This window comes from Zosterops lateralis (assembly GCF_965231275.1).
Source record: "Zosterops lateralis genome assembly, chromosome: 3".
NCBI lineage: Eukaryota > Metazoa > Chordata > Aves > Passeriformes > Zosteropidae > Zosterops > Zosterops lateralis.
In genome coordinates, this window is record NC_139764.1 from 35,168,929 (window position 1) to 35,192,472 (window position 23,544).

The window sequence follows — 23,544 nt, forward strand, 5'->3', positions numbered from 1 at the left end:
AAATAATGCTGATAATTGCATGAAATAAAATTTCTCAAAAATTCATTAAAACCTTGGACAAGAAAAGCCTGGTGTAAAGCTTTGCTAGTAGGTGTGGAGTTGGATTTTTCATTTATTTGGGGTCTTTTAATGACCCTCTAAATTCAATGAAGGAAGAAATCACCATGACAGTCAAATAGACCATCCCCTCCACAAACCAAGTGACAGAGATGAGATCTGCACACATTCTATGCTCTGCCTTTACATATAGGTAGTTCCAATTCCATTGTAGTAGAACCATCAGGAGACTGAGACACAAAAAACACTACCTATTTTTTCAATGGCTTGGCCTATAGCCAGATCTTTGTACCTCTTTTTTATATTTTTTTCCCCCAGAGGAAAGGATAGAGAGATGGAGTGATAAAAGGAAGCAATTTAAACTCTCACTTTCCCCAGTTCAGTGCTTAAATGTATTTGTGTGAAGTAGGAGATGAAAACAAATCAGCTTTCCAGAGACAAAAACAAAAAACTGAAGTTAGCTAAATGCATCTCCCAGCCATCATTTGAATTCTGCAGAGAAATCTCCTATTCAAAAACTCTCACTTACGTCTAATATGCACTTCAATTATTTTTTTCCTGGAATACCACTGAAGTAATTGAACAGAAAAAATTATGAATTACATATTTCATTCAGAAGAATTATCCAGAGATAAGAGGATTCTATTGCTATGAATCTCGTATCATCCTGTTCTAAAATATCCATACACATCACTAAGGGACAGAAAAACTACTCTCTCCAAGAGCAGTCTGCTCATTTGGGTTTGGATTTTTTTAAAAAAATAAACTAACTTGATTTATTAATAGACTCAGAGCACTAGCATGTATTTTTAATTGTAGAAGAGTAAAATATGGGCTTTATTAATTATCTCTATTCTCACTGCTCCATGAAGAGACTTATTTTATCAATACTATCAATTCAGCATTTGCACATAACACAGTTAAGCTTTTATTCCAGTAATAAACTCATTCTCAATAAATTCTTACCAGAATCGTAATTCGGTGGCTTCATATCTCCCTGATTCAGTTCTGTGCCATATTTTAATTTGTGGTATTTAGCCCTGAAAGGAAACCAAACAAAAAAAAAAAAAAATCTCTTAGTACATTTAAAGGATGTGTCTAAACACGTCACCTGTTTTCATTTGAAAAACCACACTGTTCTTCTAGGCTAGGAACAAAACAAACCAAATAATTTTACCATGACTTCAGTTACATAATTTTGTACCATATTCAGATACATTATTCAAATATTTTTTCTAAGGGTTACATGTAATTGCACAGTGAATACTGAGGAAATACAGAGCAGTTCACTGAAGATTTTACAAAATGCTCTTGCTACAGAAAAGGTTCCTTCCCTGTGGACAGGAGCAATTCTTCTGCTTCCCTTCCCAACCCCCCAGTCTTTCCTTTTTAGCCATCACCATGAAAGATTTTTACTACTCATGTCAGTTCAGTGCCATCTACTTCATATCTCATCCTGTCACTCCATTAAGCCAACTTTAGTTTTATTCTTCGAAATGCTGTGCTCCAAGAGCAGCAAGCCCTCAGTTAGATCTGTTCTAAACAAGACTTAGCAATGACAGCTCACCCACACCAGTTTCTCTCAAAGTTGCTAGGTCTGTCACCACTTTTGATCAAGTGCAAAAATTGAGACTTTCTTCCAAAAACATTTAGCCTTCAGGAGGTCTAATGTAATAAGCCTCACAAACCATGCCATATAATGAAAACAAGAGTTGCTACAAAAAAAAAAAAAAATGGAAATACTTTTTAGTTTTAAAAGATTCATCCTAAAGACTGAGTATGTATAGACTTTTAAATACAAATAACACACAGTAGTACAGTATTACACATGCACATGTAAGTTTTTCAAGATTCATTACAGTAGTCTTACAACACTGCAACAGAGAAAGTGAGGCAAAGCGAGACTTTACTAGTTTTGCAATTTATTCCCTCCATCTCTGACACTCATTATAACTTTTTAAGTACAAAATTACAAGTTTTATACATTCACAACTAGGTAGAAGAGTGGCACTTACACTAGTTCCTACCCTAAACAAAAGGCTGAAAACTCAGGAAATGCTGTGTGTGCAGCCTGGGAGTAATGGAACAATCAAACAGCACACACATACATACAGTTCAAACACAAATGTACAAAGCAAAGTGTAGGGTAGCATGAAACAGGCTAGAAAAATAATAATAAAAAAAAGTATAAAATCAAACAAATAAACAAACCCCCCAACAAACCTCTCCTATGCACCAACATGCAAATGAGTTTCATTAGCTCAACTAGGCACAAGGGAGCTCTTCCACTGAAAATTTGTTTCTAAAAAAAATAATGGGTTTGACACTTTGTAATTGTATGAGGCGAGTTTTCACTAAGCTCCCAAGACTGTATCAAGAACGGCTGCAGAAAATGTTTTCGAGTTACCTACACCTCTTGATTGCTTCTTAAATGTCTTCATTATATTACTGTGTTCTTTTGCCTTTTCCTATGTCATCAAGAAAACCCATTACTTCTAACAAAACAGTGCTGAAGAATGCTTGGTAGTTCTTACGATTCAATATCGACAGTACTGGCTTCCTACTAATCCAGCTGCGTTTTAATTATAATAAACATTTAATTCTGACTGAGAAGGGTAAGTGAAGAGTGAAGAAGTGCCTCTTAGGCATAGCAACATTGACAGATGAAGGAACTAACTCTCAAGAGCCAGAGCACTAAGCCCTAACTCAGCTGAGCAGCAACCAACAAGAAAAGGAGAAAGGACATGCTTGAAATGTATTAAAAACAATAGATGAAAGTTAAACATCAGCATAAAAAGAATAATGGAGAGTAGAACAAAATCAAAGCTGAAAGCTCAATCAAAATACATATCTTCCTTTTTCCAACTATCCATTTCTTACATGGTAGTGAAACAACTGCATTTCATTATTGTTAAACATTGATGCTATGTATACTTTCCCCCCACCATCACTAATGAAAAGCAATGATTAATCAAGAATTAAGAAATCCTCCACTCTGTCACCTACCTACCTCACCAACTTTAAATACTGCAATTTTTTATGCAGTCATGAATTCAAGAGACTTTAATGTGTAATCTATTTTGATTTGACTTATCAGAAGTGAACAAATATTAATACTCTGCTCCAATGTAGATTACTGACATATGTTGTGTTCTACTTCATTCCTTCAAATAATTTCAGGGAGAAATTCATTTTGCAGCAGTCAACATTTGCTTTTAGTTCACGGGTTTTATACAAAACTCTATGCGTTCACTAATTTTCTTATCAAGTTTTGTTAATCATTTCCAGCCTAAGTACAATGTTTGCTAGGTTCACTGAAAGGATCATTATGGGTACCTTTCCTGTTCTTCAGATACCAAGTTCTCCAAAATCCATCTTTCAGAGATTCAGACTATAGTTTTTTAAAACTTTTCAGTATATTTATTTCAATCTCCTAAATCCATGTTTGCTCGCTTTTTAAGTCATTTCCCTCTTAAATCAATAGTAGTAGTCTTCAAAAGCATTACAAAATCATTTCACAAAATGAGATTATTCATTCTACATCCATTTTAAACTGTTAGTACCAGGATTTTCTAACTGTTTCCACCTCATAGTGCAACAGCTTTTAAAGCATTTGTTGTTACTCTTTACTTCAAGAGGATAATGTAGATTACATGGTCTTGTACACCACTGGCCCTTTAAATTTATTTTAGGGCCAAGCTGGACCAAGATTTCATCTCTTAGAGGACCTAACTTTGTATATTGCAGGCAGAGACCAGTAGCACTACAGAAAAGGCAGAACCACATTCTAACAAAGAGGCAACTGAAAAGATGAAAATCCCAAAAAGTAATCCTTATTTTCAATATTGCTGGCAAAGTTAAAAACAAAGTTATAGAGCTCTGACTGCACAAAATGACAAAAAAACCCAATGATATCATCAAACCTGAATTAAATTCAATTGGCATAAATTCAGGTCTCTGAGCAGGACACAGACTTGAAACAGAAACATGAGTATCATGCCAGAGTATGTGACACACTGAACTCATCTTCAGTTGTGGTCAGCTTCTAAAGTTCAGAAAAATATTACAAAACAACTCCCATAAAATCAATATAGATCACTAATAGACCACCTAGGAAATATTCTCTACACTTCTGCAGGCAGTATGTGATTTATTATTCGACCCTTTCTTATGATACAGCTGAAAATGTCACAGGTATGAAAGATAATCTTTCTAAAGTGCACTGAGAAAAGGGCTGAACACCATGACTCAGACTCCAGGACTAGAAGGGAGTCTTGACCCTTCAGTTACACATATTGCAATCAAAGGCTATGAAACTTTTCACAAAATAACCTTAATTCTTTTCAACACGAAGTCATAATATCATTTATTCCAATAGCACGTTTTAATTACAATGACAGAATATATCCTGCCCACCTCTAATGCTTAATTTTTTCACTTTTTCAGAAATCACACAGTCCACTCATTAACAGTTTCTGCAGTCACACTGAACTCTAGTTCACACATCCCAGTAGTGTGATACTACCATCACAAAAAAGAGATAACGTATTTTTTGTGTAAAAAAGTATAAAGTAAAATGAAAGTTTCTTCAACTTTTATATCATCTGATCAAAAGAAAGGACAGTGGTTTGTTGGCAGGGGAGAAAAAGAAACATCTTAAAGATTTATTATATGAAACTCGTTCAACTTCAATGATTTACCTTCCATTTCTGAAAATTACATATGAATTATTAACAGCATGCAGAGACAGAAAAATTACTTGAAAATAGCTACCTGAAGGACACAACTTCATAGAAGGTATTTTCTATCTGAAGACTAGCCTTCCAGTTATTTGAAAGAAACCTATTTTAGCAATTGTGAAACTATGCTCCTGGGTAGATGCCCTTAATCAGATAAGTATGAATATTACCACTGCTGTGGCTTCTGCCCTTCATTACACAATTCTCCTCTTTTGATTACCAGTATTTTCATTCAACTATTTGTCTTCTATTCAGGGCTTGGGAACATTCAACATGGCTGCTACAACTTCAAGAATTGCTTAGGAAAACGCTAAAAGCCTTCGTTGAAATTTCCTGAGTGCAGTGAAACTTTTCTGAATACTTCACACAGAAACAAGTTTGATTCCAGTCAAAAAAAAGCCACTATTTCTTGGAAATATCTGTCGCCAGACCTGAAGCATCTGATCCAGCTGTGCTGAGGGAGCCTGCCAAAACATCCGTAGAAGATCTGGGAGCTGCCGCCAAATCAAGAGACATAAACAAGAATGACTGCCAGGAACAGCACGGCGAGATATTCTACCCAGGGGAGAAGGCGCCAGCTTTACACTGATCAGACACATCAGTGCAGAAAACAACATAAAATTAAATCAACTGTTTCTGGAGACATGGCTCAGGAGCCCAGTTCTTTGGTTGAAATATGTTAAGACAGGAAGTGAGCTAGACTAGCTGAAACAGGACATGTACTGGAGAGAAACAGTACTAGGTTTCAGCTAGCTCCTGAAAATCCAGAGGCACCAATGCAACTTACTGGTGGTGGAGCAAGTATTGATCAAGTCATAAAAAGTAACCCTCAACTCTGAACAGCCTCACACTGCAATCTACTGGATGCTGGCAAAACTACATCAAAACTGCTGTAGAAAAATGCTAGCACTTAACTGTGCACTTGCTCCTTCTAAGCTCCTTGCTATTTTGCCTACTAAGACTCTTCAGCAGAAATAACCTGGCTTGCTGCACACACAATAAAAAGGTAATCTCATGATTACTGACATAAAGACTAAATATTAAATTAAATTTGCCAGAAAAATAGCAATCAGTAGTAAAACTTATTTTCTACCTTACCCACGATGAAATGACATGACATGAAACAGAGAATAACAGCACTTCTGGAGTTGTTTATTTATAGTAAAATTTGAAACTATTTGGTTGATAAAAGAAATGTAGAGCAGCCACTATAAAGAACAGCAGCTCATAGAAGCATGTGCCTGAGAAAACAAATGTTGCTCAGTTTTTTTTCATGATTTCCTGAGGGCATTGTGAACATGGAGTACTCTGGCCCACAATTTCATATTCTGTTCTGTTACTCATGACTTATTTCATCCAGCTGAGAAAGATCTGAAATGCTGCAGAGTCAGGGCAGAAATGAAGGAATACAGGAATGATTCCCTGCCCCCTCACAGCACACCAACCTTTCTCAAACTTGACAGGAATGTCTTCCTCCTACCTTGTAGGATATCATTTTCCAGCTCCAAGAACCCAACGGAAAATGCCAGCATCCTGACTACTGCCTAACCTGGCTGACAGCTGATTTAGGAAAATGCTGGGAAAGAGAGCAGTGCTTCCAAGCTCAGTATGTTGCCGTTCTTTGAAGTATCAAGCAAGAACATTTGCTGGGAGATAATTCCAGCAGAAATACAAGACTATTTCTTCAGAAACTGGCAAATAAAACTGCTGTTTAAAACTCATCAATAGCTGTCTCCAGCACACACACCAAGCAAGCATCACATCTGCTTACAGAACCACTGCACACCCCTGCTGAAACTGTCACACTGGATCACATCAGCTGTCTGTAGCCTACTGACCTGAGTAGCCAAGGCTAACCCACACACTGCAGAGAAACATGCAACATAAAAAATACAGATGTAAAAACTGTAATAATAATAAGCCCAATCCTGACAAGGAGTGCTGCATTAAGTTTTAAATGTCATAATTTAGGTGGATTTTACAGCATAAAACTGGGGAACATTTTCACCATCCATATGGAAACTTGATTTTTGTTTTTTTTTTTTAATGTTACAAAGTTTCTCTGATAGCATACAAAAATGTATTTACATATTTTGATAATTTTAAATTGCTAACTTCTCTGGATTATGAACATGAAGCGTTAGAGATACTTTTACGTAATCAGGAATAGCTCCCCCAGTTTTGAAATACAAGATATCTTCACAGAATACATGTAACTTAGAGTATATCTTTAGCTGAACCAATGACACTAAGCTTTGTAATCATGCTTCAAATGTAAGCCTTTCCACAGCCATAAAGTGCAAACTCCATTATGCACACATTTTGTATTTTTCTGTGGTCTTTGATGTAAGATCAGTACCATAACAAAGCCTGGGCAAAAAGAGTATCTACCTGAAGCATTCCTCCAAGAACTCCCCAATGCTGAAGAAAATACAGTGGAGCCCTGGGGCTACTGCTGGCCAGAACCCTGGCTGCATCTCTGTGCTAGCAGATTAACTGCTTGCTACCAGAAAGAGACAAACTGGATGGTAGAAGACATGTCTGGTGCTAAAGTAGCCCATATAAGATGGGCAAATCTAAATGCAATACAGTAATGTAACAATTGGTATGCTTTTAAAATTATCTACCAGTGATATTCTATTCCTCATTTGCATATGTGTATATTTTTACTCTTATTTCTACTAAACAAACTACTTCAGAGCCTTATCTTATTAAAGAGAAGCAGGAATTATCTGATAGGAAAATGATAATGTAAGCAGTGACTGCTTTGCAGCAGTACCATAAATATACTCTTTATTCAAGAACTTTGAAAGACATTTTACTATTAAAAGAATTAAACTAAACTTGGCCTAAAATAAATCACTTGAACAGAGAGACTTCTGAAAACATGATTAAAAAACAACTTGCTTGCCTCAAAGGTTAGAATAACAGGAAAGTATACATAAGAATAAAATGGTAAACTGGGACTTGTACTAAAATGTCCATGATCAAAGAAATAGACATTTATTAACTGATTAACTTAAACATTTTTTCAATCACACAATTAATCTCCAGAAGATATTCTTGCAAAATCTATCATAGTGAAAAGACTAAAAATTTAGCAAGATTAGAAGCCATACTATTTTAGCTACTGTTCTTATCATAACAAAGACATTAGACTAGTGGGGTTTTTTAGTACAGTAAAATCTGTCAATCTGAGAACTGAGTAGAGACAGAAAAAATATTTCTTGGGTTTTCTCAAATACAAAGGTAAAATAAAGTTTCTGTCTTCAGCATTTCTTCATCACATACTCATCAAAAAGCAGCATACCTTTCCTGTTTGAGCGCATATTCCAGCATTTTGATTCTTCGCACTAGATCCTTCTTCAGATTTTCCTGTCCTTTCCTTTCACCTTGAAGAAAGGCAATCTGGGCCTGCAAAAGGAAGTGTTCAATTTACAATCTGCTTCCTCAAAATTACTCAGCATAGCTCTTAAGTGTGTGTGTCTTCTCAAGTTATTTTAATATTCATTTGTAGAGTTCAAAAGGAATTGCTTCATAAACATTAAACACTTACAAAAACCACTGCACAGAAAAGCCTTCTAAACAGCATGCCCAATACAGATTTAAAAAAAAAAAAAAAACCAAAAAAAAAACAGGAAAAAAGATAAGATATAAAGCCATTTTGGTTTGTTTTCTCTCTTGGATGATCATTCAATAAAGGATAAGGAATGGATAAAATATGCCTACAAAAAGCCTTCAGCAGATAAAAGTATTTACCAACAATAAGCAAGAGAAGATGATAAAGTATTTCTGCTCACTAACTGAAGTAGTGTATAATTAGGGTATAATTCTATAGATACATGTCAGATACATGACACTAGTAAAAAAACCTGATGTAAACCATGTTCAGCTAAAATAAGAACAAAAGAAAAATAAAACCCTGTTTGCAATACAGGATTAAGTGTTAATTATGATACTTACTAAAATAGGTTAAGGAAAGTTCTCCAGAAATACTGTAATTAAGAGAGGAAGAAAAAGGAAAACAGGGAAAGGTATTTTGGTGAGGGAGACAAGGAGAGAAATGGCATATAAGTAAATAAAAGTCAAGTAGAAAATAGACAGCTAACCTCTATCAACTTCCAGCACAAGTATTTAGTTGCCTGTGAAAAATCTCCTTTAAATAGAAAATTATGACAAATACAAGATATTAATTCCTAATCATAAAGGAAGAGCTACCTGCTTCTGGACCTAATGCTCAAATCAAGAAGCAAGTTCTTGTGCTTGCTCAACTCATAAATACACTTCTAGGCAAAAATACCTACAGGCAGTTACCACTTCATGCCTCTGCCTCACCTGCCATGCCCAGGATCAGAAGTTTTCTGCACATCTACAGCTATGTCTCCAAGCATCCCATCTGCCTCTTGAGAAGCACAGACAGCATAAAAGGCAATTGGTCTACACCATCAGCTCTTGAGTATGAAGACCTACAAGCCTTTCATTTAAATAAATGCGCAGGAAAGTCAGGGATTAAAAATGAGGAGGAATATCCTATCCTCACCTGTCACAACCTTGCAAGCAGTCCCAGATATTTTAGTTAATAGAGACAGTTGCTTCCAAAGAATCTGACTGCAGATTTTTATCCCAAGGTGAGAAAAAACCGAGCAAATGTCATTTTCTCTCCAGCAACTATAAAGGGAAGGCACACAACGAACTCAGTCGAATTTTGGCGACCAGGCAGGATGAATCTGACTCCAAAAGCCCATTTGTTTGTGGCCAGCAATAGCAGCTGCTCTAAAATATCACACCAGCTGACATAATTTCATTGCTCAAGTACAGCCAATAAACAGCTTGACAGACACCTGAAGGATCCTTAACTGCCAGTCACCAACTAGATCAGCCAGTTTATAACAAGAGAAAAACACTGGCTGCTCTCCAAATAAGACTGTTTTCACCTTCAACAGCAGAAATACATTTGAATTCAAAAAAAAAAAAAAAGTCAACTGAATCAAAAGAAAAATCTCTCACTCAGGCATCAAGAACTACAATTGAATTCTAATGTCAATTTTATGCTCAGGTTTAAAAAAAGGAACAGGAGAAAGAAATGCTGCTGCTGGAGTCAGTATTTCCTACCCTGAGGAATGTAACTGTGTGAGAAGCATCTCAAGTCAGCAAGGTCAGCATCCCTCCCAAGAGGAACATCTCAGGCCTATGTAACTTAGTTTGCAGTAACTGTACAGACACACAAATTCTCACTCCCTATCTCCACAAAGGCCCAGTGGAACTAAACATGTGCCCTTCTAGTCAAAAGGGAGAGAACACCAAAACACACTTTTAAAAACAGAAATCATGATGTAAATATGTATTTGGCTGGAATGAAGAAGATCGTCCAATGCCATCAGGACACAAGCTGAAGCAATCTATTATGTGACCTGCTGTCTACAAGCAATTTCTAGCCAAGAATGAAGTGACTGAATATGCTGGAATGAAGCATTTTTACCCGGAAGGTTGGCAAACAACGCGGCTCATGCTACAAAGGTCAAAGCAGCATTACACAGTGCTAACACTTGAGGCTAAAGTCATCTTCCACTGGTAGCAGCCTAAACTAAATTTAAAAATGCAACTTCTGAGTAGTTTTAACAGCTTCCTGTTATAAGAGGAAGAGACATAAATGGACTTGATTAGGAAATATCATACAACACCTCCTTCACACGGACATCTTTTGTTGTCAGTAATACATCCATGTTCTTAACGATGTCTTCGAACTTTCCTCTTTCCTGGATTTTCAAGAAATCCTTGTTTCTTACTTCAAATGCACGCAGCAACAACAGACAAATCCCCAGCCCAAGAGCCATTTCCCCAGCCCTGCATAAGCTTATTGCTAGGATCCTTCAAGGTTAACAAATATATACTTTACAGATAAGTAGTTTTACTGGTACTTCAAGAAACAGAATAATTTTGCTCTCCCCTTGGAGGCTGCATAGTTTCCAGCACAGTTTGTTCATGCATTTCTTCAGAGTACCATCCTTATGCCTAGTACTCACTATTTTTGAAGAATTCTGGCTCTGGAAATGAGAATACTTGAATTTGGACATTTGCATAACATAGAGAAATATTCCCTCTCTTTTCTACAAGATGTTAGCAACCCTTGTTCCTCATTTATACATGTACTGAGCAATTACAATTACATCAGCCTCAGTGGGCAATAAACATCAGTTATACATGTAAGCTTAAATGTTATTTGAAAAAATCTTAATGACAATATTCAGGTTTATTTATATTGCATGTAAGGACAGTATTAAAATAATAACTGATACTTTATACTAACAATAATACACTAACAGTTTGTATGTCTTAAGCAGATTTCATTCTTTAAAATTTCATTCTTTTGGCAATTAATCAAAAATATGCAAAGGAACCTAAATGTTCATACCATAAAACAAACAGAAACACTTTGCAGATAAAGGCAAACTGAATAAACCATGAGTTCAACTATCTGAAATGACAAATTATGACACGTGGCAGTATTTTCGCAGTCTCTAGAACAATACAGTGGTAACTGTAGCATCATTATTTCCAATTAAAATACACAGACAACACCTGTCTAAATGTCTGTGCAAGCATTTAATGTGCAGGAGGTTCGGGTTGAAACACGATGAAAATTGTAACTGAACTGCACAATGACAATTTTCTTATGTTTCAGGCATAAATGACAGAATTTTACCAACAGACTGAGTCTCTACAGGTGACTTCCCTGGCTGCAGTTTTAACCCAAGTCAAATCTGACACCTGAGCTACACCTGAGGGAGTAGAGGAGCAAAGGAGATTCCCTTCCACTCTGAGTAATCTGCAACACTGTTCTACACTTGTATTTTGGCCACTCCTGGGAAAGTTTGCCAAAAATTTCAAGAATTCACAAATATTCCCAACGAACAGGTTCTGCGACAACTGACCTCGTGGGTAATAAGGTTAAAATGCATCAAGTTGTAAGCCAGTCCCTGCAAACCCCAAAAGCGCCTTTGGGGATCACGCAAAACCTCACATTGTTCCTTGCCCTGTGGGTGGGGCGCATCGTCTCCATAAAGGATCCGCCTCGAGTTTATTCCAGGATAAGTGCTACAAGTTACTGTATTCCAACTCAACTGCAAAATTAAAATCAAGAGAGAAGGAGAAACACAACAAAACAAACAAAAAACCAAACAAAAATAGCCTCCACAAAACCAAAGAACACTGGAAAATGACATGCCTGGAACAGTCTATTTCAGCTGCAATTGTTGGGTCTGGGAGGTATTTTTCCACTTTATCTCACTGAATTTTTTTGTATGACCAACTGCAACATAACCTAGAAGTGTCATACACATCCACTCCACGTTACAGCACTGTAGCTACCTTAACTATTCCACTTCTCTACTAAGAGGTTTTAAAAATAACATTCATTCTTATATTAAAAAATTTTCAGAGGCAACGACACTACTGTTTCACAAAATTCCCCAAAAGACTAATGTCACATTACTGTGAAGTAGACAAAAAGGTGAGACAATGTTTTAGGTAGCAGCAGGCTAGAAACAATTCTTTTTTAAAATGTTGTTGACTTCCTAATACAGGCTTAGCAGCCATAACAACATAATTAAATAATAAAATCACATCTTAATAAGTCCAGATTTTACCAATGTTTAAAAATTTACACTGAAATTTATAATTCCTCAAATCAGCAACCATAACAACAAGCACGTTTAAAGTATATTACATTTAAACATCTTTTTTGGCTTACACCTTGACACTACCTAAGAGCAGGAGAAAAAAAATATTCCTCTTTAAGAAGGAAATTTTTAAAATAAACATACTATGATTGCTAAACAACTGGTTAACATTTAGTATCAACTTCGATCAGTTCCTGATTTTACAGCTATTTCAAGTTAAAAGGCAATTTATTTTTTTTAATTCATAAGAATCAAAAATGATAAAAAGCCTTTCCATTCTTCTCTAAAGTATTTATCATAATATTTTAAAGTAAATCTCACTTCCAATTTATGGGCATTTAAAGGTCATTATTTTAAAGGGTATTATTTGACAAAGAACTACTAAGATACACGATTTTCTACATAACGCTTCCATAATTCAACAACCAGGTCTTCAGAAGTTGAGAGAAAGAGAACAAAAGTGGGGGGGGGGGGAGGAACTGCAGGAAAAGTATTGCAAAAAATATGCAGATAGCTAAAATAACTAAATACATTAGAGAGATGAATCAATCCTGACCAGTTGTGCTAACCGGTCTACCAAGATCTGCCAGCAGGATTCTGCAGGCTGCCAGGGTACTCAGTATTTTACATTGTGGCTGGCTCACTGAAGCACTACATATTTAAGTATATTTGTAAATAAGTGTAGGCATGCCCTGGGGGTGAGAAGAAAAGAGAGGTAGGGGGGAAGGGAAATATCAGTGGTCTAGTACAACTAGGGAACAATTTTAAGAGGCACCATAGTCACATCACTACACACACCTACTAGCACTCTGTGCCAGGAGAGGCTAGGAAGCTTTTGTAATTCCTGCAGCCACTTCAGATAACACAAAACCCAAGTGGGGCCATAGGCTGAAAGGACTGGCAGGCACCAAGACATATTTAACTTCGCCTCACACGGAAGGTACTTCATCCCATTTATCCCTGACATGCTCACGCTGGATGACAGCACCTCATGAGAGCAATGCACAGCACAATCTGCTGCTGGCATCTTGTTTTTGTTGGACTTCTCAGAGATATCCTAAAACTAGCATCAGAGATAAACCCAGAAAATCCATCCTAAAGAAATCAAAGATTTAGTTCACAGTAAAAAACAATGGCTGAAAATGCCATTTACTTATGTTCTTTGTCTCTGTTTTTCAAACAGTGTTTTCAAAGAGAAAACACTGTTTGAAAAACAAAACAAATTCAGTAAGACTGAAAAACTCCTACTAAATGATCCAGAATTTATTCACAATTTATACCTGGCAATACCTTGATTACTAACTTAGGCATCTCAAAATCAGGAAGACATGTCTTTCTGCAGTTTGAAGCGTTTCACTACAAAGATCTCTGTTCAGATAGCCAGTCTTTCTTTTATGCCCTCTTCAGTGCTGCCTTTTCACTGTTCTAGCAATTGTAAGCATCAAAACTGTTGCCAAGCAATGTGTAGTCACCTCATTTAATCATTCTTCATAAGCAAAAAATTTCTCTAAACCTCCAGTCATTTTTGTGGTACACATAGCTTGGGGGTGAACATCAACTTTTTTTTGACCCAAGAGCATGAGCTACTTAGACTGATATAAGCACAAAAGGAGTGCAGCTTTTAATTCTATGATGTAATTCTATAAGCAACACTGCAATGGCATGTCACAAAATAATCACATATTATGAGCTGGAGTCTAAATTGCAAATGCTCAAATTCCTTTCCACTTGCTGTACAAGAATGGCAGAAATGCAGCAACAGCAGTCAGCACCCGGACTGATAAACAGACTCATGGCCCACATTTCAACAGACAATGGAAGTTCACAGGCCCAATGAATCACTTGGGGTATGGCAAGACAAGGGAGAAAAAATCTGGAGGAGATTTTTAGATTTGGCTTCAGTAACAGAAAGAGGAGTGAACCAGACTTGACCACACAAGCATTTGCAGAGGCAATTGGCACACTCCTATATCCAGGATCAGCTACTCCTTGTACTCAAGCATGCATGACCACTGTGAAGTGACTTGGGCATCAAGTGAAACAAAGATAAGGGATTTCATTCTCCTCTCCTGTTTACAAGCTAGGATACGAATATCATGCATGCCGTTTTTGCTCCAATGCTTTTGCAATCGTGCCCTCTGTGACTGCACTAAAGGGAAACATATTCCTGGCTAAGACCAGAAAAAATGTAGCCTTTCCACACTGCAATCTTTAATTTAACTTCTTTATCACTGGGTTATTTTCAAAAATGCTCAATACTAGTGAGCATATGGCAAACTTTTTTCAAATAGGAAAAGAACATCTGGGTGAGTTCACCTACAGGCCCACACAGAACAGGTCACTCACACAAAATGAACCTTTGTTTTCCCATTTCAGAGTATTTTTATTTCTAGTTTATTGTCTGCAAAGCTCGGATTCTGAGCACTCCAAAATTATTCCAAAGAACTCTTTCAGTATCCAAGCATTTCTCAGCATTTAAAACTAAAACATAAGAATCTCTCATCTACTTCAAAGTCAGTTTTTGCCACTTTTTAACTAAGAAACTTAGAAATGAGGACCTGACAAGACTTGTCAGCCTTGTGAGGCCAAACAGATGAGTAGGTTACTGACTGATATTTACGTTCTCAGAAAACTGTGTACTGATAACAGCTTTAGTTAAGGCTTGGTATTTGTCTTTTAGCATTAAATTAAGATGAACCAAAAGTCTCAGGCAATTCACGTGATCTTCCTTGGGGAATTTTACACAGACCATTCTAAAATTAGTAAATAAAGTTTCCGTGTCTACTGAAACATCAATAAAGGCCAAGTTATACTTGCAACTTGTTCAAACAGTCTCAAGTTACTTATCTCTGATGCAATAAAACTGCCATGAGCCAAGACCCTCAACAGAAAAAGAAGGGCTACATTTTGGGTAGGACAGATATACCAATTTTATTTAAAATGTGCACTGATACTGACACTTAGGTTGTTTCACCATATTGCTAACCTGACACTGAAAACCAAAGTTTTCCACCTGGAACACAGTAATCTATTCCATTTTTGTTCAATCATGAAAAACATAAAAATGCCTCTTTCTTTTTGCAAGTGTAACTTTCCATGAAATGTGTTTGAAAGGTTTAAAGACCTCAGGGAGACAATATAACATTGTAAAACTCTCTCTGTTCATAGGCCATCAATATTTACAATAGCATTTTCCTAAAGGATTGAGGCTATTTAAGAAACATATTTTCATTATATTTAAACTAAATTACAGGTTTGACACATATGAGAAGAACTGAGATATCTGATGCTAGGAAATGGTCAGATTGATTATGGAAAAAAAAAAAAAAAAAAAAAAAAACTATAAAAAACAGGCACACACCTGCAAAAACATTGTCTCACCAGTTTGTACTTACATTCTACTTCTACAAATTTCTAAATTTCTGACAATCACTGAGCATTTACTCTCACTGGTCCTCCTGGCTTAAATAAAAGAAGCCATGACAGCATATCAATGATTATATTGGAATTAGCTGGCAAACATGCATATAAGTAGAGGAGAACACAGCTTCATATGAACCTGGCAAATAAAAAATTTGCAAAAAGAAGTTTGTGAAAGAGAGACTATCTGGTAGTCATCAAGGCCCATTCAGGATCATTTTTTCCCAAATAAACACACCACAATATTGTGACCATGGCTTGCTTTCTTCTGCCTTTCTTCTGATTTATCTGATATATATAAAACAATAAAGTTGAAATTATTGCTTTTCCACAGTGGAAATGTATGTAACATTAATCACGGGTGGCTCTTTTGTACTATCTGCCTTATGAGAAAAAATATTTTATAGAAGACTTTTACAGCACTTCTGCCAATTCAACTTTCAGTGACAATCTCAGAAATTTGACCCCCATCATTCATGCTTGAAAACCTTATGCAAAACTTCTTCAAACTGTATTTATCTTCTATTTTATTGGTGAAACTGTATCTTTAGGACTTTTCCATTAACTTAATAACTGATTTTACCAACTCACTGCTCATTACTTTTTCTCTGAACAACCTTTCCAGATTATCCAGCTATCACAACAACTTCTAACTAGAAATTTAATCCAACAAGAGGACCGTTATCTAAAAGCCAACAAACTGTAAATATCAACAATTTCTGAATCAAGTAACAAATGTCCTAAACCACACTATAAATAGCCACAGCCATCTGTCTGATTTGCCCCTTCTCCTCATTACTTTAACTTGTCTATCTCCAAGGACACAATCTTACCACGTTGCATGCCTGGTTTCACCGCCTGCCTCTTGCAGCAGAAAAGCAGCAGCAAGGGGCAAGATCCCCATCCGTGACCCCCCTCCCAGAGAGCTAACATTACTAAATCTGACTTCCACACCCCATCTCAAGTGCTTATCTATTACTTCCATCACATTCCTTCCATTACAGCTGTTTGCTATCATTTAACCACATTTTATCTCGTTTCATTATCTCTTTCCCTATCATTTGGGTGGTGTTTTCTTGTTCTTTTGGCACTGTCTTACAAGGACTATTTTTAACAAAGCTGTAGAAACACAAGCACATTGTATCCACCCATTCTCCCTAATTTCCTTGCAAACCTTTTCAAAGGAAAGTTTACCCCAGGAAAAATAATTTTCATGTAATGCTATCACGTCCCACCACTCGTACGGAGTCTACTACTCCAAAGAAACAAGTTACTAGTTAGAGGAAATGAAAACTTCAGGAGTGATGAGGACAAAAGCTAGAAAATTCCTTAGCAGGATGGGGTTTTGTCCATAAACACAGTCACATACAGCACAGCAATTTGTTGCAATTTTGACCATTTGTGAAATCAATATTTGCAAATCTGCACTTTTGCCAGAAAAACGTTTGTCAGGAGCAGAACTTTCTACAGCAACATATGCATTGCTTGCAAAGACAGCATTTCTAGTCAAAACAAAAGCCACACACACACACCTTCCAAGCTGATCCAGCCTTGTTGCTCACTGGGACAAGGACATGCATTGGCAGTGCCCGGCTGGGCTCTGTGGGGTCCCAGCCCCCGGGGCAGAGTCCCCACTGCTCCCCTCAGGGCTGACAGATGGATAATTAAAAGGGAAATAACATCCTCAGGAGACAGGCACTCCCAACCAGACAGAAGACGTATGGTTAAGGCAAGACACCAATACGGGAGGCAGCTCAACCCCTGCTTGCCTCAAGCAAAGATATGGATTTCAGTGCCCTGCACATGCATTTGATCAAACCCTTTGCTATTTTTGGATGGGCTTGTCCAACACATAATGACAACTCTGAAATGTCTCTGTGTCAGTCCAGAAAAATGCAGAACGAAAAAAACCTGAAGCTTAAAACTCGCAGAACAGGAAACCCTGTCTTGTCAACTCTCCCAAGCAGCTGTTAGAAGAACCTAAGAAAAGGAAAATCACTAATTTCTGAAAAGATATGAAAATAGATTATAATGCCATAAAGCACTGTTTGTGAATACTTAAATGAAGATTAATAACGTTAGTATTCATCCTAGTTAATGATTTCACAGGGCATCATGGAAGTCTATTCTTAGGATAATTTTTCAATCTGCAGATGTCAAAGTACTGTAAACAGAAAGCAAGCATTAAAAGTTAAATATGTAATCAGCAGATAAGCATCATGGGGAACCCCATATTAATCTGTTTTCATTCTTCTTGGATATACATAGCTTACTAATGATGCTTGCATAGATATAAATACTGTAGTCCTCTTTTGCCTTGAATGAGGAAGATTATATAAGAGGCAACAATAATTTCAAAAGGTTCAAGAAAAATAATTAGAAAATCAGAATAAACATGAATATTTGCCAGGGAAAGCAAAATATAGGCACTGATAGGGAGAAAAACCCTGGAAAGGCAGTACTAGACCAGTAACTAAGAACAGATTAAGCTGCCTGGCCTGCTAACTCACATATGTTACAAGCTTGAGTATGTGTCCCTGAACAAGCACCACAGAGCACAACAGAAAGGTATTCTACCTGACCATCACATTTAGTTCCACATAGTTAATCAGAAGGATAAGAAAAAGAGAAAATAAAGAGAAACCCAGAGAGGAAGAGAAGGAAGCCAGAAAATCACAATGGGACTGACTTACAAGGTGGTTTTTTTGAGAGAGACAAGTGGAACTAACCATCAACTACAGAGCAGAAGCCAAGCACAGTAATACTGTGGCATAAGGTATCCCAAGTATTTCAATATCATGGCAGGTAAGGAACCGGAGATAAAAGATGTCTACCTCTTAGAAACTAGATTAATTACAGGAAAAAATTACGGGATACTGAGATCACCATACTAAATAGGTCCTTTGCCCCACAGCCTCCCAAGAGTAGATGGATAATGTAGCACTGGAATTTGCATTGGATAAAAGTACAATGAGGAGCACTGCATCTTTATCTCAAAAGAGAGAAACTGTCCGACCTCAAATTTCCATTATTCTGTTAAACATTTCCAAATACACAGGCCAACAAAAGGCTTCAGCAGGAGCACAGACCAGGTCTTAAATTAACACTGCTCATGCTTCAGGTGTACAATTTCTAAAAGCCTGAACCCCTACCACAAACCTCTCACACGGATCCAAGAACATTCATCTGCCAATGGTCACAGCAGCGTTAACGCCTGATGTCTGGAGAGATGGCCAAGAATTTTGCACCTTCCTGAACATGACTCTGCAGCAGATAAATGCTGTTACAGCTCGTGGCAATGCCAGCCACAGCTAATTATAACTTTATTGAGATGTTTTGGCAAGAGTCAAAGGCATTCAAGCAAACAACTTGTGATGGGGTTATCTGCCATTGATAATACGTGACTTCTGCAAATAGTCTAAATACTCAATTTCTTCCCTCCTGTCTAATCCATAACACCAAGCTTTTGAGGGATACCTGGGGGAGGAGGAAGGATGGCATGCTGTTGAATGACATGATAAATATGCAAAGTGTTATTACTTGTAATGCACTGGCAAAATTTCCTAGGTCCTGTAAAATAGATCTTTTTTTTCTCCAAAGCAAAATATTTGATATCTGTATGAGCTATGAATATATGTCAAGATACTTCCGGGCCTCCACTGGATGTATGACACATGAGGTTATGTCTATACATAACTAAGCTAGTAACTTTCTACACACTATTTACTGGATGTAGTGAATAGAAATATGATTCAGTTACTAACCAATTTCTCACTGAATCATGGAAGTTAAAATAAAAATTACTCTCTTGTTCTCATGACCACTTCGTTCAAAGTGCTACAAGGGAACTCTCATTAAAGAACGTCACATCAACCACTCTTCTCAAAGCAGTTGTTTGACGTTACTGTAGAAAGTAAAATTTAAAAGATGGGAAAAAAAAAAAAAAACACCAACCCAATAACCAAAAAAACTGAGAAGTGGTTTGCATTGCTACATCAAGAGACCCAAAACTCTCTTTACAAACCGTATACTTTCAAGGAAAGACATAGAAAGAAGAGATGGACAGGAAGACAGACAAAGAAAGGAGACCTAAACAGGAAACCTGTAGACACTTCAGTTTCCAATACAGCCAAATGAAAACCAACAGGGCAACTAGCAACACGGCCAGCACTGAGGTTTAACACAGGGATTTTCTTGTAAACACCACCAGAGAGGAACGAAGGTTGCACTATCGACTGTTATTGGAGTTAATGCAACGTGCCCATCACTGAACTATCTGACAGCGATGGCTCCAGGCCACCGGCTCGCAAGTTCTTCAACCACAAGATCACTATCAGTCCTTTCATGCACTAATGAGCCTATCAAGCCCATCGCTTTTCAAAGGAAAACACCACACAACGTGCCCCACAGCAGCCAGGGGGACCCGGCCGGACCCGCGGGTCCGGCCCTGCGCAGGCGGGGCGGACCGAGGCACACACAGCGGGGGCAGATTTTACCCGGGGTTATCACACTGGTGACAAACTGGGGCTGCCGAGCCCGAGGGACATCCGGAAAGCTCCGGGAGGCGGCACAGCGCGCAGGGCCCGCTCCCGGCCGGGCAGAGCAGGGCAGGGCCCGCTCCCCGCCACGTCCAGCCCAGCCCAGCCCATCCCGGCCCGGCCCGGCGGGGGGCGGCCGCCTCGGGGGCACCGAAGAGCGAGGCCGCTCCCTCCCGGGGGAGAGGACAGGCAGCGCCCAGGGCGGCCGCTCCGCTCCGCTCCGCTCCCCCCCAGCTGCGAGAGCCGGGGGCACGGAGGGGGCGCGGTCCCGGGGGCGCGGGGGGGGAAGGTGGCGGGTGTTACCTGCAGCTCCGCCCGCTCCGCCTCCCACTCGGCGCGCTCCGCCTCGAAGCGGCCCCACTCGTGCTGCAGGAAATGCAGGATGCCCGGCACGCTGTACTGAGCCCGGGACGCCGAGAGCGGCGCGGCGGCTCCGGAGGCCGAGACTCCCCCTCCTCCTCCGCCGCCTCCTCCCGCCGCCGCCGCCGCGGCCGCCGCCGCCGCCGCCTCGCCCGGCTCCAGCCCCGGCCCGCCCGCCGGCGGCGGCAGCAGGAGGGCGTTGTTGTTGTTGTTGTTGCTGAAGAAGACGCCGGGCCCTGCTTGCTCGTCCATGGCCGGGCCGGGTCCGCCTGGCTCGGCGCCGCCGCTCCCGCCGCGTCCCGGCAGCAGCAGCAGCAGCGACAACCTGGGCGCGCCCCTCCCGCCGTCACCGCCTGACAGCCGCCCCCGCCCGCTGCTACGGTGGCCCGGCCGGGACAGCTCCGGGCAGCGATTCGCCCCGCCGCCTCGCGCGGCCTCCTGGGAAATGTAGTTCCGCCGGACGGCGGGGAGGATTCCCCGACCGCCGCCTTCTCCTGGCGCCACCCGCAATTCCAGGGGTGGCGTTCGGGGCGCCGAGCCTCAGCCCGGCACGGGTGGTGCGGTGGGCTGGGCTGGGCCGGAGGGAGCCGGCGGGAGGGGCAGGGCAGGGGCAGTGGTCACCTCCACCTCCGAATGGGATGTAAAGGGCTCGGGCTCCCCCACAGCCGCCCCAGGGACACGGGAAGGGCAGGGGCTGCTCCACATGCTCCAGTCGGGCCCTGCCTTGGAAGCCCCGGCTTTTCTGCCTCGTCCCTGCTCTGAGCAGCGCTCGGCCCACACTGTCAAAAGCTGGGAGCCCTGCCCAAGGCTACGGGGGTTTGCAGTGTTGGGAAAGAGAGCGACACATTTTTCAGGAACTGCCAGGCTGCCTGTTCCGCGAGGAAAGGGACTGAGGGCGGATATCAGCAGCACTGCCCTCTCTCCAGGGCACCGAGGGGCACAGCTGGGCTCCCTGTGTGCACACAGAGCCCGGCTGAGGGCTGTGCCGAGGGCCGGGTGTAAAAGATGCCGTGTGCCACCAGGGCGGTGCCTGGGGCTCCTGAGGGCGCTGGGGACGCCCCCTTTGTGCCCCCGCTGGTGCCCTTGGCCCGCCCCAGCAGCGGTTCCGCTCTCTTTGTTTTTTATCTCTCTGTTCCAAACCACAGCCGCCCGCTCCGTGCCCCTGCCCGCGGGGTTTGAGCCTCCCCGGGAAAGGCCGCTAAGGAAGATCACACAGAGCACCAGCAGAGCAGAAAACACAGCACAGGGAGCGGCATCTGGGACCTGGGCAAGGAACTCCTACAGAACAAGGCTCACTCAGAAAGGAAGGAAACAGCACACAGAGAGATGGAAGATGAATAGGAAGCGGAGCAAACAGGTTCATTAAAAAGCACATTTAAAAGGCCATTGACAAAGAAAAAGATGAAAAGGACAGTGACAGACAACAATAAGCACTACGGCCATTTCAAGTTGCTTCAGTTTTTTTTAATCAAATGGTATTTGATGCCAAAATATTGTGTAAAACCACGATTATAACTTTAGTATCAGGAGCAAGCAGAGAAGCAAACGAGGACTAAACTGGGGAATGATGTATACAAACGAGAGTTGTGCATGCTGTGGACAGCTACACAAAATACGAAGAAAAACCTCTCCCTTCTCTATCCCTCTACATCTATCTAGTGCCATTTTCTCTTCTGCTAACTTTTTTCTATTGTTCCACTGACTTCTTACACTTCCCTCCCGCCTTCTGAGTTTCCAGACATCCTGTCAATTAGAGTCTAAGCAAAACTTAGAAGTGCTGAGATAAAACTTAAGGTAAACAAAACGATTACAGACAAAATTTTTCCAAGAAGTCATTAATTCCTAGACTACCTGGTGGAGGGGAGGGAATCTAAAACAGGTTATAAACTTGTTTTCTGTTTTACTTGCAAAATGTTTGTGTTGAATTTTGAAATGGAAGGATTTCCTTAATACTTTCAAATGTTAAACTGGTTCAGAACTTCTTCAAAGCAAAGCAGATTTGGAATGCTGGAAAGACTTATTAGAAAGGGATGTATTTAAACAAATTTAATTCCCACTACCCATAGTAAGATGAAAAAACTTACTACAGAAAGTAAGGAAACTTACTAGGAAAGTGAAGTTACTTTCCTTCTCATTTACAGCACATTATTTTTACTTCTGCATATATCTTTACTCCTGTAGAACAATGGAACAAAATTTGATTAACATTTTTATGAAAAAAATAAGAGATTACCACTTGCTGTGTCCTCACTTTAGTAATAAAACATTCACTGTGAAATAAAAGCATTTCTGATTTTATGTTAAATATTTTGCACATAGCCAACTTACCATAGGGCAAAAGAGCATTGTCTTTGACCATTTTGCATAGGTACTCAAAGGGATATTAGATAAGGTCTTAGAGGGAAATAAAAAGCCTAGAGGCAAGTATCTATGCAAAAATAGTGATCTACAAATATTTTAAGCAGATATCAGTCATATTCAATTCTATTTACTATCCCTTTGTTATATTTGAAGTTTGCATCTGAAATACGCAGTTTTTACAGAGTATACAGAGAAACATCAGAGATGAAACTCAGCAGGCCTAGTGGAGACCTCTGGTTATGTTACTTCTCTCTATAAAGCAAAATGTATAGAAAGATCCCTATAAAAGCCCATAAATTCAACAGCTTTTTTGTGTCAAAAAATTCATGTAAGTCAGTCTTGTATACACAAAAAAATACATGGTTCCACACTTTTCTGCCAATAGGAAGG

The 23,544-nt window shown here is 39.6% G+C and overlaps 1 protein-coding gene across 1 annotated transcript in view; it reads right to left on the minus strand.

Moving 5' to 3' along the window:
- STRN (striatin) overlaps positions 1-21,045 on the minus strand; it is a gene marked incomplete at its 5' end in the record, with an annotated part of 68,306 nt that extends 47,261 nt beyond the window's left edge. The window contains 3 exons of the mRNA XM_083855961.1: positions 1,024-1,097; positions 8,107-8,210; positions 20,737-21,045. Coding sequence (XP_083712087.1) covers positions 1,024-1,097; positions 8,107-8,210; positions 20,737-21,045 — 487 coding nt within the window. The remainder of the gene's footprint in view (positions 1-1,023; positions 1,098-8,106; positions 8,211-20,736) is intronic.
- Between the last annotated feature and the right edge of the window lie 2,499 nt (positions 21,046-23,544).